General features: G+C 38.3%; 2 protein-coding genes across 2 annotated transcripts; one reads left to right on the forward strand and one right to left on the reverse strand.

The window, feature by feature from the left end:
- Positions 1–1417: 1417 nt before the first annotated feature.
- LOC111566678 (achaete-scute homolog 4-like) lies at positions 1418–2858 on the forward strand. The gene is made up of 2 exons (XM_023267412.3): positions 1418–1586; positions 1664–2858. The coding sequence occupies exon 2, from the start codon at positions 1668–1670 to the stop codon at positions 2172–2174; it is 507 nt and encodes a 168-aa protein (XP_023123180.1). The 5' UTR covers positions 1418–1586; positions 1664–1667; the 3' UTR covers positions 2175–2858.
- Positions 2859–6996: 4138 nt separating this feature from the next.
- sapcd1 (suppressor APC domain containing 1) lies at positions 6997–13641 on the reverse strand. Its single transcript, XM_023277177.3, has 4 exons — positions 13239–13641; positions 8886–9056; positions 7391–7546; positions 6997–7188 (listed from the first exon to the last, which is right to left on the reverse strand). The coding sequence occupies exons 1-4, from the start codon at positions 13335–13337 to the stop codon at positions 7087–7089; spliced, it is 528 nt and encodes a 175-aa protein (XP_023132945.2). The 5' UTR covers positions 13338–13641; the 3' UTR covers positions 6997–7086.
- Positions 13642–14192: the final 551 nt, after the last annotated feature.

Below are 14192 nucleotides of genomic sequence, written 5' to 3' on the forward strand. Positions count from 1 at the left end.
GTTGCTGACATACTAGAAATAAAGGGAGAAAAGAAAAGAAAGAAAGCACTTCACAATCAATGTATGTACCTAACTGCATTGCAAAGCAAGTGATTCTTTGTTTTCCTATTTTATGTGAATCCATTTTAGAGATTTAACATAAATCCTTAATGCTGTCTGTAATCTTATAGAATTGTGAAAGCTCTGTTCTGTTGGTGAAAATGCAAATATGGGACATCCCACTCCTTTTTCTCTCTAAGCTTTCTTTTTGTTTTGTTTTTGTTCTTGCATCTGGACCAAATCAAAACAGGTTTAGATCTAAAATCACTAGATTATCCCAGATGATCCCAGAGTGGCTAAAGAGTTTTTGAAAATGCACTTTCTGATTTGTGAAATCTTCTTTTTATATGAGAAAAATGCAAATAAAGGGAGATTTCACATTTCTTTCTTGTTTTTTTTTTTTCTATGTGTGGACCACATTAGATCAGGGTCACATCTAAAACCACTTTTTATAGACGGATCAAGTCTGGACTAGACTTTCCTCAGCTCAAGAGTCTTTAAAACAGAGTTTCTAATGTGTCAAACGTTTATTGTACTGATAAAAATGCTCGTTCAAAATATTATTTTATTGTTATTTTTATTTTTATATTATTATTTTTAGTATTGTCCACATGAGACCACACTGGACCAGATCCAGATCTAGATCTTTATAAATTTTGCTTTTTTCTTCTTATTATTTTTTTTTGCATTTTTCCAAATAGAAGACATGTTTCATGAATCAAAGACTTTGTGTTAAAGAATCTTTAGCATCTGTGGAACAATCTAGTCTAGATTTCATCAGTTTATACTGGTTTTTGATCTGGATCTGTATGGTTTAGTGTTATCATGCAAACAACAGTATGACATCTTCCTTTCTTTTACATTTTCACTAAAGGGTTCATTATTTAGAGGCCGTGCTTTAAAGACTTATTAACCTTTCTGCCAAAATCTAATCCAGATTTGACCCATATGTGGTGGTTTTAGATCTGGACCTGCTCTAATGGGATTTGATGTGAAAAGGGATGTGAAATCCACCTTTTTCGCATTTTCACAAATAGAGTAGAGATTTGTCATTTGACTTTGAAGCACTTAGATGTACAGTTTGCCTCGAATAACCGTTCTTTCAAACCCTTTCTACATTTTAATATAAATCATAAACTAGATCTTTATTCCCAAGTCTGTTCTAAAAGTCTTCAGGCCTGATTGTTGATATAAACATTAATTAAAGATCCATTAGAAGCAGCAAAGTCAGTGAACCTATTATCAGCCCATACAGTTTTCCTGATAGTATTTTTTGTGAAGAGAATTGCCTCACAGGAAGGAAGAACGCGTTATGTAAACAGTTTTTATCTTGATGAGAAAGCTACATGGCTGCATCTCCGCCCCGGATCACACCCACCCAGCAGCCTCAAAACCCCAACAATCAGGCTGACACCGACTCTGACAAAGTCCTGATCGAGGAAGGTCGAGCTTTTAAAAGATCACATCTGGATAGTGGATCAGAAAGCGGCTAGAGTCGAGAGGAAACTCCTGCGCAAGACGAAATGATCGTGAGGAGATTCTGCAGGGTGAGATGAGATTATGATGCAGAATCATTTGAATATTGATTTGATTTATATCTTTGTGCTTTTTTATGTGTTTATAGGAAGATGTCTTATCACAGTAAGGAGTTAATGGATCATGTTGCCTTCGTGCCTCCTCTGGCTCTCCACGGCATCTCCATGGATAACAGCGGTGCGCACTACAGAGACGCGCTCCGGCTCGGACTGCCCTTCCACCTGGACGCTGCCTACCTGGACCCCGGCCAGAGGTCCCCCTACAGACGTTTGTCGTACTTCCCCTTCGGTGTGTGTGATTATTCCTTCGAGCCCGCGTTTATCCGCAAAAGGAACGAACGGGAGCGCCACCGGGTGCGCTGCGTAAACGAGGGTTACGCGCGTCTCCGGGAGCATCTGCCGCAGGAGTTTGAGGACAAACGACTCAGCAAAGTGGAGACACTGAGGGCGGCCATCGACTACATCAAACACCTGCAGAAACTTCTGGACATGAACGTCTCCGGGATGCAGATGTCGCTCGGAGACAACCAGAGGACAGAATGCAACAGTGATGGAGAGTCCAAAACCAGCCTGAGCGACAGCGGGGAGGCGGTTTACTAGATGTTTCTCTCCAAAACCTGCTGAATATTAAGGAGGAAAAAGACACAAAAATGAAAAGACAGTGAAAGACAACCTTGTGTTTTTACAGTAGAGAATAAAATCTACTTTAAATGAGCTTTTAATTGACTTTGTGACTGCCTGCTTTTGTTGTTAACGCACAGCAAATATCAGAAAAAGCAGATATTAAAAGCAAAAAACAACAAATATGAGCATGGACTTTCATTCTTCACTTTTGAAGACAGTGCATGTTGCAAAATAATCTATTTTTTCTCACTTATTTTGCAGCATGTTTTAGTTTCAGGTGCAGTGATGTATTGAAATATCAAGGTCATTTTTTGAGGTCATTTCTGTTTACCAGCAGTTCTCCTGCATGAAACACTGAATAATCTTCACTGCAAAAGCTTCTGACTAAAATGACAGTGGAGTCCTGGCCAGGTTATGCAAGAAAAAATTGAATAAACCTTTTTTGAGGGACGAAATGCTCGATAAAGACAGTTTAGAGCACAAATAAAGCCATAATTTAAAGTCTCTTGCATTATTGTGGACTTTGATGACCTAATAATCAGTAATTCAAATTAAGTTTCCACCTTTAAGACCTCTAAATTAAGGAATCAAAAGTAGAAAATACGTTTTTATAATGCAGTTTAAATGTTATGGCTTTCCTTTTTTAGACAAACTTGTAGTGCAAACTGTAATCCATGTAAATAAGAATAGAAACAGGGGTTATAAATCCTTAAATCAACTTATAGGTGCACAAGTGACCAGCTCAACACTTAATCTGTTGTTAAAAGAAAAGTAAGTGAACAAATCAAGCCATAATTTTATTTCTTTTATATTATTGTGCAATAAAAAAAAATCCCATTTTCAGAGCTCTAAATTGAGAAACCAACAGATTCCTGCAAAAGAGATATTTTTGTTTTAAAATTGTGGAATCTAAGTAGCATAACTTTCCTATCTTACGCAACTGTTCTGTGTAAACTGATATATTTCTGAAATCATGTGAATAATAAGGTAATAATAGTTGTCCTTTTAAACGAGGTACATCCTTAGATATGTTAAAATGGGCATGGGAGAAAATCATAAGTCATTTAAATTAAATTTCTTCATTTTAAAGCTCTAAATTAAGGAACCAAACCTGCAAAAAAAAATAAAAAAGTTTTTGATTATCCAACATAAATATGATTTCTCTCCTTTCTTAGACAAACTGTCTGTACAAACTGGCACTTATATATTCCCAAAACCATGAAAATATACATAAAAATAGGCACTACGTGGCATTAGGGACAAGTTGAACTCAATCTCTTTCTAAAAGGAGAAGTAGTGTGCAAATTAGGCTATTATTTCAAACGTATTGCATTATTGTGGACTTTAATGCCTTAATCATCTCTAATTCAATAATAATTTCTGCCTTTCAGAGCTCTAAACTGAAGAACAGCAGCAAAAGGTTTGTGTAAAAGTTTATTAGACAAACATTTTGTGCAAACTGGGGCCCATATAATCCTAAATGCTTGTAAGCAAACAGAAATTGGAGCTAATTGTCCTTTTAAGTGGTTAAATCCTGCTGCAGCATGTAGAATCAAATGCATTCGTACAGTTTGTCTGAACTTTTCTAATGCATGCACATGATGTTGTTGCTGTGGCAGTAAAGTCAGAAAATCTTTTGTAATTTGTGATAGCACAAAACAAGGTGTAAAACTAAAAGTCTTGTCTTGTTTTGTGTATTTATGGCCACTTGAGGAGAACATTATATGACAATAATAGTCTTAAGTGGTAACTGAGAAACGGCATCTCAAACCTGAAGCATCTATCCCGTGTAGTTTATTTTCTTTGTTACCTGAGTGCTCTTCAAAGACCACCTACTTACTGTACATCAGCTCAGGGTTCTCAGGAAGTTTTTCTCTCCTAATAGCTTCAGGAATGCATTTATCAGGGAGCCCTCAGCCTCTTAGAAACACCACATCGACTCCACTCTGTTTGCCTGTTTTTGCTTCCCACCTCCGCTGACCTGCACGGAAACTAATTTTCAGCCCGATCAAAACCACAAATTAAAATGAAAAAAAAAGGAAACATGATATTGTATACTAGTAAAATAGGACTGGAGAGACCAGCAGAGTGCAGTGGAAGTGAACCATGCAAGAATGGCATTGATACCCACGAAGGCATGACAAACCCCCAACAAAAGGTGTTTGGCAGAGCAGTATGTGAATTAGACCCAATAATTAACCAAGTGCTGGTACCCTGGGCTTGATGGTTCACTGGTGCTGTGAAAATAGAAAACATGAAGCTACTTAAATGAAAGCCTCCGCCATAATGGATGTTTTCTTTTCTGCAGTGCACGGGCTGATTCTAATCGGATTCCTGCACGGATTCCTCGCAGGCATTTTTCTATTCCAGTGTGAAAGTTGTTGCCTATGCATGCAACAGATTTAATCCCGAGGATGGGAAAGAGAAGGTTGCAGGGAATTATCAGGATTGCAATTTAATTCCAATCTACTTGTGGCATTATGTTGCATGTGCTAACCTCCTACACTGTTCAACCTGTTACAACATGTGACACAAAAAGCTGCACAAAATCTTGTTTTAAATCAAGAGATGCAACAATAAGCCCTCATGTTGCATAATTTCATCTTTTAGTTCTATTGACCTTCTTACAAAATGACTGCATGCTTCTGGTCAGGCACTAAGTTCACACTAACAACAACATGTCATCCAGACAAACAGGGCCACCATGAGCCCAGTGGTAAACACTTGAAGACAATGACAATACTGCTCAGTTTGTAGGGACAAACAAGATAATGGATGTGAAAACAGAGAAAAGATAATGCAGAATAATAAACAAAATGGAGGAGAAGCTGGTTTAAACGTACTGTATTTTAGAATTAGAATTTAAGTACTGATGTTTACAATGTTAGCTACCAGCTAATAAGACAAAAACGTGAAAATTTCACCGGCTAAGCTAGAACATTAGCATGCTAGCATTATTACCATTTGCTTTTACGATATTTGTGCACTTTTCTTTCATTTGTATTAATATTTCTACTCTTTAAAATAATACTTCAATTGCTATGCACTTTGTTATTAAGAAAAGAGCTTTATAAATATATTGATTACTGTTATTATCCTTATTATTGTGAGCACCTTAGCATATTGAGTGTCACTAGCTGGTAGCTGGCTGTAAACAAAAAGAAATTACACAGTTACCGACATTGTTAAGGATGAAATGTACAAATACATTATTGTTTAGTTTTTTTGTTTTTATATGCTCAACACTTGATAAAACAAGAAATGATTGCTTTTAGCCATTGGCACTGGAGCTTGAAAGTCATTAGCAGAGCAGAGCATGAAGACTAGTAGCAGGGAGAAACGGAAAACTTTCTTTGTCAAAAATAAAAAATAAATAAATACACCAGTACAAACATTTTTCAAGAAAAAAAATGACTGATACACTTTTGATTGTTTCATATGCATATGCAGACATTTTGCCTCCTTGACAATAGATGAAAAGCTAGAGCCAGAAGGTGATTAGCATAGCTTAGCATAAAAACTAGAAATGGGGGACAACAACGTGGACAATTTTGCTTTGTCAGAAGTAAATCCCCAAATAAAATAAAATACAGTTAGCAACATTCTAAAGGTAGGCTTTTTTATATGCATAAACAGTGCCAGTACTTTATTACTGTTTGCAGTCGTGCTAGTTGCATTAGCACTTTACATTTATGCTCCCCTTAGGGTGAATTTAATAATATTGGGGATTTTACTGACATTTCTATCAGCTGTAGTCTAATTTGTGGTGCTAATGATTAGTAAATGCTAGCTAACACAAATGCTAATGAGGCAATTAATGCTAACGGTAAAATTACATTTGCTAACCTAAAACATTAGCCTGTTAGCATTTGTATTTGTTTTTATTTTTGGTTGCTTCTCTTTCACTTTTATTGATGTTTTTGGTCTTTTGAATAGTTTTTCTTTGAGTTAAACATTTTAGTCCTTTGTTGAAACGGGCAAAGAAGGACTAAAATAACAAGATCAGGCAACACCTGCATGTGTGCCAGACACGTAACTTCTATGTGCACTCTGTATTAATCCTGATAATGTTTTCTTGTGTCTGCAAGGCTACACATTTGTGCAGGAAAGAAAATTCCTGCAAGCATGCACGATGACGAGGTGAGATAAAATTTATCAGCTGCAGTGAGATCAGTGAGGGACCACCAGGAAAGGTTGCTGCAACGTGTCCAGACAACAAACCCTCATATGAAGGGCGGAAGTGGAAGGAACAGGAGGGATCTGGGTTGTTCTCTGTATGTTGAAGACAAGCCCTAATGCAGTTCAGCTTTACATTTAAAAAGCACATGATAGATGTACTAATACTGGCAATGTGTAACAGAATTTGCATTTTATATGCAACTGTTGGAATTTAATTGATTTAAAATTGTTTTAATTGGGCATTATTAGCAACAAATACAAATCAAAATTGAATTACTTTGAAAATTCCAAATTATGAGTTGCACCAGATAAGTTATCTATTGTAGAATACAGGAGTGGACGCTTTATCTAATTTAAAATCAACAATTCAACAGTGTCTCTTTGTTAGCCCAAACTTCATACCACAGTTCATGATGCACTGTTCTGGCAGTTATTTTCTGCTACTTTTCCTTTTTTTTTTTTTTTTTTTTTTTTTTTTTTTTGCTTTTTTTGGTGCCCTAGTTGCTAGAAAATTACTTTCTCTTTTTGTTTTAACATGAATATATGAGTAAAACTATTCAAAAACCTTTTAGTGAAGCTGGTTTACAGTACTAGAAAGAACACAAAGAAGCAAATGATGCATCATTTACTCTAATTTATTCATTTAAATACATATTTACAAATGGCTAAATGTTGTGACACTTAGTGAAATGTAAGCTTGCAGTGCAGCTCATGTGCATCTACGTGTTTCCTGCAATTCATCCAGCTGTTCAAGGAGAGCGTCTTTTTCCAGTTCTAACAAGGAGATCTGACGATTTTTGTCACTCACTTTCTGTTTAAAAAAAAAGACACAAATGGCAAAAGGTAACATGACAATATTGTGCAAGTACAAACAGACGAATCATGAGAAAATCATTGGAAAAGTCTGACTGAGGGAAGCCATACAAACAACTGTTAAGCACTAGTTTAACATTACATCAAAAATAGTCATTTTTCTTGACTATTTAACATCTTTCACAAACTATTTTCCTTACCTGAGTTAGTACTGAGTTGTGCCAGCGGAGGTCGCTGTCTGCCACAGCTTCAGGCAGAGAAGGGTTGCTGCTGCTCATTGCATTGGGTTCACTCATCACGGAGCCCAAAGATCCGTTAACCCGCTGGATACGAGACCTGAGGAGGCAGGACCGAGTCTGTGGAGAATCAGAACCAGGACAGTCAGGGAGAATAGAGACACCTGAAGTTACACCAGGTAAAGTTCTCAGATTGTTTAAGACTACTCTCATTGAAAGAGTCACAAATGACCACAACCTCAACTTCAATCAGCACTTTATGACTCTGGTTGAATTCTGCCATCGACGAAACTAAGATATTGCCAAAGTCAGACCGATGTTCCACAAAAATAGAATTAAATAACTCATCCGCACCTTTTTTTTTCTGAAACTCTAATCACCTGCCTAAATGATGCAGCAAACACCTGATAACAGGTGATTTCTTAACTCAGCAGCAAGTTTACTTACAAACACATGAGAAACATATAGCTCTAGTCTTGGCTAAATTACATTAAAATACCCATTAGTTACAAAATTCAGTTTAGGATCCTCTTGACTGTCTCTCTACACTCAAAAAAGTAATAAAAGGAACATATTCCCACAACTTAATGAAACGCAAAAACCAAATTTACTGATTTAGATTATTTTGAATGGGTTGGGATGGCATAATAATGGTGGTAATTACATCAACTTCATATTGTTTGGAATTTAAACTCAAAGTTCTGCATTAGCTGATTCAAAATCAAAAGGAGGTTGTTCCAACTTAACAGAAATTGATTTGATTTTTGTTCATCTTGAGGTCAAGATTTCAAATCCTTTCCCCTGTATTAACATGCCTGGACAATTTCTAATGGTGAAGACAAATAATAAAAATACCTTTGACTGCAGAGGAAGTGGTAATTCAATCATGGTAATTAAAGAATAAATCCATTAAAAGTTCTCATGACTTAAAAAGACTGATGCAAACTGTTGCATTAATTTGTTTAGCTGAGCCCAAACATTTCAGAGTGTACATCTTCTGCATCTGCTCAACAACCTTGAAATTTTCAGTGTTGATCTGCACAAATACCCTGAGACACTGAGAAAATAGTTTGAATTTAAGGCTAAATTCATGCAAGTAAATGTCATTTTCACACAACACAATGGTTCATTAAAAGAAACATCTCTATTTACCAGCAAATTAGCCTTTTCTAACTCCTTGAGTAAACATCCTATCTATGAAAATCTACACAGCAGCCTCCAACTATGATTCAGACTACTGTCAAAGCACCACACTCAGCGTTATAATTTAGGTATTTGACCAACTATATCTCAGTTGTATCTCTACTTCCACTTTGAAGTTTTTAATTTCGGTATTTGACCAATTATATCTCATCTACTTCCACGTACAAGTTTGTGATTTCCTGCTTCATGATTATAACCGTTCATCATACTTAAAACCCAACACACCTCGAGGCCCTAACTCCAGCCCTGCTCATACCTCTGATGCATCCCCCAGACAGGAACCAAGCCCACTTTTGGCCTCGATTCTGCTCTGCCGGAACTTGTTCTCCTCCAGCCGCTGGAGGTACCAGAGACGAGCCTTCTCCAGAACCTCCAGACCAGAACACAGAGCGTCCTTCTCCTTCTCTAGGTCCTTCAGACGCTTAATCTGAAACGAGAAGTAGCAAGATTAGCTTTTTACTCTACAGAGTTTTATGATATAGCTAGTTTAGTCATGTATATAAATCTCCGTGAGTCTTTTGCTGGAACCAGGGGGTTGGACTAACAAGCTCAACCACCAGTCTGATGTAAAGCCGTGTGATCGGCACAGCGCTGCCTGTTGTCTTCCAGAGGCCCCAAGGCTTTGTGTAGCAGCAGAGCTAAACTATCGAGCAGCAGGAGGCCTGTAGCTCTTTTGTCTACACTCAGCTGGATTACATGCACTTTAAATGTGCTCAAACAAAGAAAACGGTGCTACAAACACCAGGATATCATGATATATAATGCTGCTGATTCACCTAATGGACCATGAGTTCAGGACATTAGAGCCGCTAATGATTTACACTGAAACACTGTGAATTGTTACATTTTCAAAACACTGAACACTATTCCTATTTAACACCTGTTAGGGGTTAAGAAAATGGGCTCAATTCATTATTCAATCTGTAGCTAATAGCCTAAAATCTTTCTTATTGTTTGCTAGTTACTGCTCATGATCATAGCTGTACAGTTAGTTGAAACTTGGTTATATTAAGTCTTTAACAGGAAGCTGTGAGGACCAAACTTGTCATGTGAGAATGTGTCACAGTGATGACTGCAGCACTGAGACATGGAGCAAAGATGGAAAACAGACTGACAACAGCAGGAAAGTATAAGCAGTTTAGTTAAATATACAGCATGAAGCATCAGTTTCCGTTGCATTTATATAAATAATTCTGTTGTCTCAAAAATAGCTGTGTTGCCAGTCAACTCATGTAGTTCCCCTTCGGTCTTTGCTAAGGACACCATTAATTGAAGAACAGACATCCCCAATAAGTCTATTTATATATATTTTTTTATATTCTTTAATGTGATTTCCAGTGCATACTACAACTCATGGTGCCACTGCAAGAGATTGCTAACAGAATTCAGTTGTTTTTTCATGTACATTGATAATAACGGCATCTTATCTTAAAGCTTTTCAACTCTGTTATCTTTCCACTTAGCTTAGTTTTTGACATATTTTTGGGTGCTTCCTATATTGTTTAATATTTCTGTTTTGATTTTCACCTTTTAAGTTTTTCCTATGTTATTAGACTCTACCTCACAGAAAAGCTTTGTGTACTTTTCGTGAAATAAAGAGGGTTAAGGCTTCCTGGAGACGATTACTTTATAGTTTTCCACCATCCACAGACCAGGCTTGGTCCTCTTCTTCAGCTTAAGGTGAAGTCTAATCTTTATGGTGGCTGCATTTAATCCCAATTAGAGATAAAAGTAGAATCCTAGATGTTGCTGAACCTTAGGCATTCCTTTGGGGTTTGTTACAAACAAGGAGAGTATTCCAGATCAGGTTGGCTAACTAGCAGAATGTCCCTGACAACAAGTAGGGAAGTCTCAGCTGTTTGTGTTTCCTTCCTAATGTTCAGGTAAGAGAAGAAAAAGCAACTCCATGGTAAATCTAGCTCTAGTGCTGCTTAAACTTAGAAGGGATCACGACCTTTAGGATTAGGCCTGCTGCTTCATCAAGACCTGACACTCCCAGAGGATGGACAGCCTTTTTCTATTTACCCCAGCTAATATTAAGCTCAACAACAAAGAGTGGAGCAGCACTATCACACCTATCCTTAGCTGAAGAAGGGTGACAATGAAAACATGACCATTATGTTCTTAAATACAGGCCTTAAGACTACAATCGAGTGCTGTTAGCCTGTTGTGGTAAAATAGGAGTGTGTTGCTAAAGGATCTTAAATGTCGCCATACCTCTCTGCAGTAATTATGCATCTGAACTAATCAAAAGAGTGACTGTTTGGTAATTATAAAGCCCCTTTCCACGAAACATCCACAGCAAATAGAAAAGACAGGTTGGGGAACAGACCTAGTTATGTTTTAACATGGTTGTACCCCTGTAAGTATGGATTTAGAATGAGTGTAGCGGCTCTACTCAAGGCTTAGGAGGAAACACCAGGTAACTTTTTTGTCATAATACTTAACCCCAATCTGAGACAGGTGGAAGCCAGATAGCACCATCTGAACCTGACTGAGGAAGACCTGGGATTAGTGGAGGGTAGATGTGAGGAGGAAGCATGTGCAGCCTACCACTGACCTGAGTCAAAAAAACAGGGCAACTAGAATAATGACCTTCTGCTTACATTGCATTAACCAGACCTCAGGCCTTACCCATGAGGTAGAGGGATGTCAAGGGAGACCACTAAGACAGACCCTTACAACCCCTACAAGGTTGTGATTGTACCAGTCTGAGCATATCTTCTGGTAAAAGGAATTAGGAATTTAAAAATAGATCAGCACTGATCAGTACTATGGCCTGTACTTGGTCCACTGTGGTCCGGAGTATCTGTGACCCAATGGCAAGGAAGGGCAAGATGCACTGGTCAAAAGGGGAGGATTCAGGACAGAAAGTCTCACTGAGTATAAGCAGACAGCCTCCCCAAAGCCCCAGTAGAAGGCCTGAAGCACAAGGAACCACCACCAAAATTGTATATTGGTAGACAAATCAAAACAGGTCACAACACTACAACAAAGATGAGTAGTAGAGGAAGAGGAACCCACTCAGGACCTCTGCCCCAACTAGTCCCTATAGAATATCTAGACAACAATAGCGAGGCTTTAGGATCAGCCAAACTGATGGAAAGAAAGCAGACAGTTACCCTGAAAGAGTCCAGGAAGCTGAAACAAACTGTGATCTTCCTGTGTCCCAGGAGAACCAGAACATACAGAAAGACCCAAGGATGCCTCAAGGGTTTTAAGCAATGAGGCACCAGACCCTCCCTCTAGTGCTGCTAATGCTCCAGTCAACATCCCAAAAACCACCTAGTCCAGGATATTCAGAAGTACCAGAACATTCAGTACTATAAAGACTCCCAGAGGTGGGTGATCGACAGGTATTGGCTGGAGTCCCAATGGGAGGTTTAGATATTCTGACTACAGCTGACTGGATTTTGCCAATATTCTTCATACATACATATTCACACATACAGTTTGTTGGAGTTCTATTGAAAAGCAAACATTATGGAGTAGTTGTTTATTAACTTTCCAGCAAAGTAGGTAGCAGCTCACCATGACGACACCATTTCTAAATCACCCCAAGCAGGTTTTTCAGATCGGTATTTTAAACAACATGTACGCAACAGATTTATCTCTGATAAGCTGATCTGAGCCAATAATAAACCAACCAGCGTATTGGACAGGTTCAAATTATCACAACAAAATGTACTGAGTTGGATATTTTACAGATGAACCTGTCACTTCTCTGTTGTGGACAAAGTATAAAATGGTAACACTGTTTGAAACCATATCACTGACATTTCTGTACTTTAGTTTCCCTTCATTTACAGTCTCATCTATTGTCTGATATTGGACAGGACAATTTCTTAAATGTCTCTGACAGCAGTGGCATTATGACTATAGTTACAACAACTAAATTAATGGAGTCTCTTGATAATCAAATACTTATTTAAGTCATTTGTAGCGACAAAATTTCTCCAAAGTGTTGCTTAAATATATTGACGATGATCACCAAGGACCCTAAGGACATTTTGATCGATTGTCTTCTTACATCTCATAGAAAAGCCAGCATTAATTTAGAAGATGATTGATCTATTAATTATAACTGAATTTAATCAGTAGATTCTGGCAATTATTTTGATTCCCAGATAGGAATTCAGAGATCTGTATGTCAGTTGTTCTTGTACTTTGGTGCGCCTTCCTCGCTAGCTTGTTCTAGCTTGTACTTACAGTGAGCTGCATAATGTACATATGCACTGTAAAATCAACCAAAGTTGTTTTTATTGCTGCCTTTCAGCCCAAATCAACTACAGAAATATGTAAGTTATGTGAGCCTAAAGGGACACAAAGCTTTTTTTTTTAGCATCTGGCACATGTGCGTGTACGAAATGATTCAAATTATACATTTAAATGACATTCCAGAAGAGAAAAAGAGGTCATGTTGGTGTAAAATTGGCAAAACGTATCACACAGGCCATATTTTTACCGATACATGAGGTAATAAATACTTGAATTGATATTCTGGATGTGATCTTGTTTGTTCTGAAGCACATGAGGTGACATGACAGCTGATTAGAGCCTCTAATTCTGGACAAAAGAAGCAGAAAAGGAACACGAACTTGATCCTCACCCATAGGTAGAAGCGCAGTGCGTCCAGGCTGTAGAGGCTGGTCTTCAGCGGGATGATAACCACAGTGTAGGAGGCAGAACCAGAGGAAGGACAGGCCATGGAGAGGAGATCAGTCACTGACAGCCACTACTACCGCCACCACGACCCCATACAGCTGACCGCAAAACAACAAACCTCAGCTCGACACCGGCTGACTCACAATAATACCACAGAGAGAGAATGAGTGAGTGTGAAAAAGAGGAGTCAGGAGTGGGGGAAAAAAAAGAGGCAGCGGGATGCACAGGCACGAACAGCATGGTGCCCCCAGGGCGAGGGAATGAAAAATTCCACATGTCACTGCCATGACTGGTTAATCGACATACAGCGACAAAACAGGAGGGAGGAAACTGGCAGCGGTGAGTCCAATAAAACCAGAAAGGACAACAGTGGAAATGAAACTGTGGACAAGAGGATACAGGTGCAAACTGCAGTGTGTTCATCAGTGTTGTGACAGCTTGTTTATGTCAAATCTCAGCAGGAAAACAGGTTGTGTTTTCAAGGTTTCTCTGCTCAAGAGTTGGAAGGGTTTACTATAATCATGTCATCCCTCGACTGAAGCTGAAACGTGACATTCCTGCGCAGGTGCGGCTGAATGAAAACACAGAACATCAGATTATTTCCATTCTCGGTTTCAGGTGAGCTTTCTGTCCCGACATGTTCCCAGGAATGTGACATAACCTGAGGACGAAAGGTGAAGAGCTCGGAGGTGTGGAGTGAAGTGAATATAGCAGTCGTGACAAACAAACAGGACAGTCAAGGGGAAATTTTGGTCTATGGATTTTCAGCCTCAGTGAACTGACTTTAACTCTCCTGTTGTCCTCATTTATGGGCACCAAAAAATACTGTTTCTTTGTCTGAAAAAAATCAAAAAATTCTGCAAAAAAATTCCCCAAATTTCTGAAAATTTGTAAAATC

The sequence above is a fragment of the Amphiprion ocellaris genome, chromosome 21, assembly GCF_022539595.1.
Source record: "Amphiprion ocellaris isolate individual 3 ecotype Okinawa chromosome 21, ASM2253959v1, whole genome shotgun sequence".
Lineage (NCBI taxonomy): Eukaryota > Metazoa > Chordata > Actinopteri > Pomacentridae > Amphiprion > Amphiprion ocellaris.

Bases quoted from the DNA above. Each gene is read 5' to 3' on its own strand.
- LOC111566678 (XM_023267412.3), top strand. From the start codon at position 1,668: ATGTCTTATCACAGTAAGGAGTTAATGGATCATGTTGCCTTCGTGCCT.
- sapcd1 (XM_023277177.3), bottom strand. From the start codon at position 13,337: ATGGCCTGTCCTTCCTCTGGTTCTGCCTCCTACACTGTGGTTATCATC. The intron at 9,057-13,238 runs GTGAGGATCAAG...TTCTCGTTTCAG, and splicing joins CACTGCGCTTCTACCTATGG to ATTAAGCGTCTGAAGGACCT. The intron at 7,547-8,885 runs GTATGAGCAGGG...GATTCTCCACAG, and splicing joins GTCTGGGGGATGCATCAGAG to ACTCGGTCCTGCCTCCTCAG.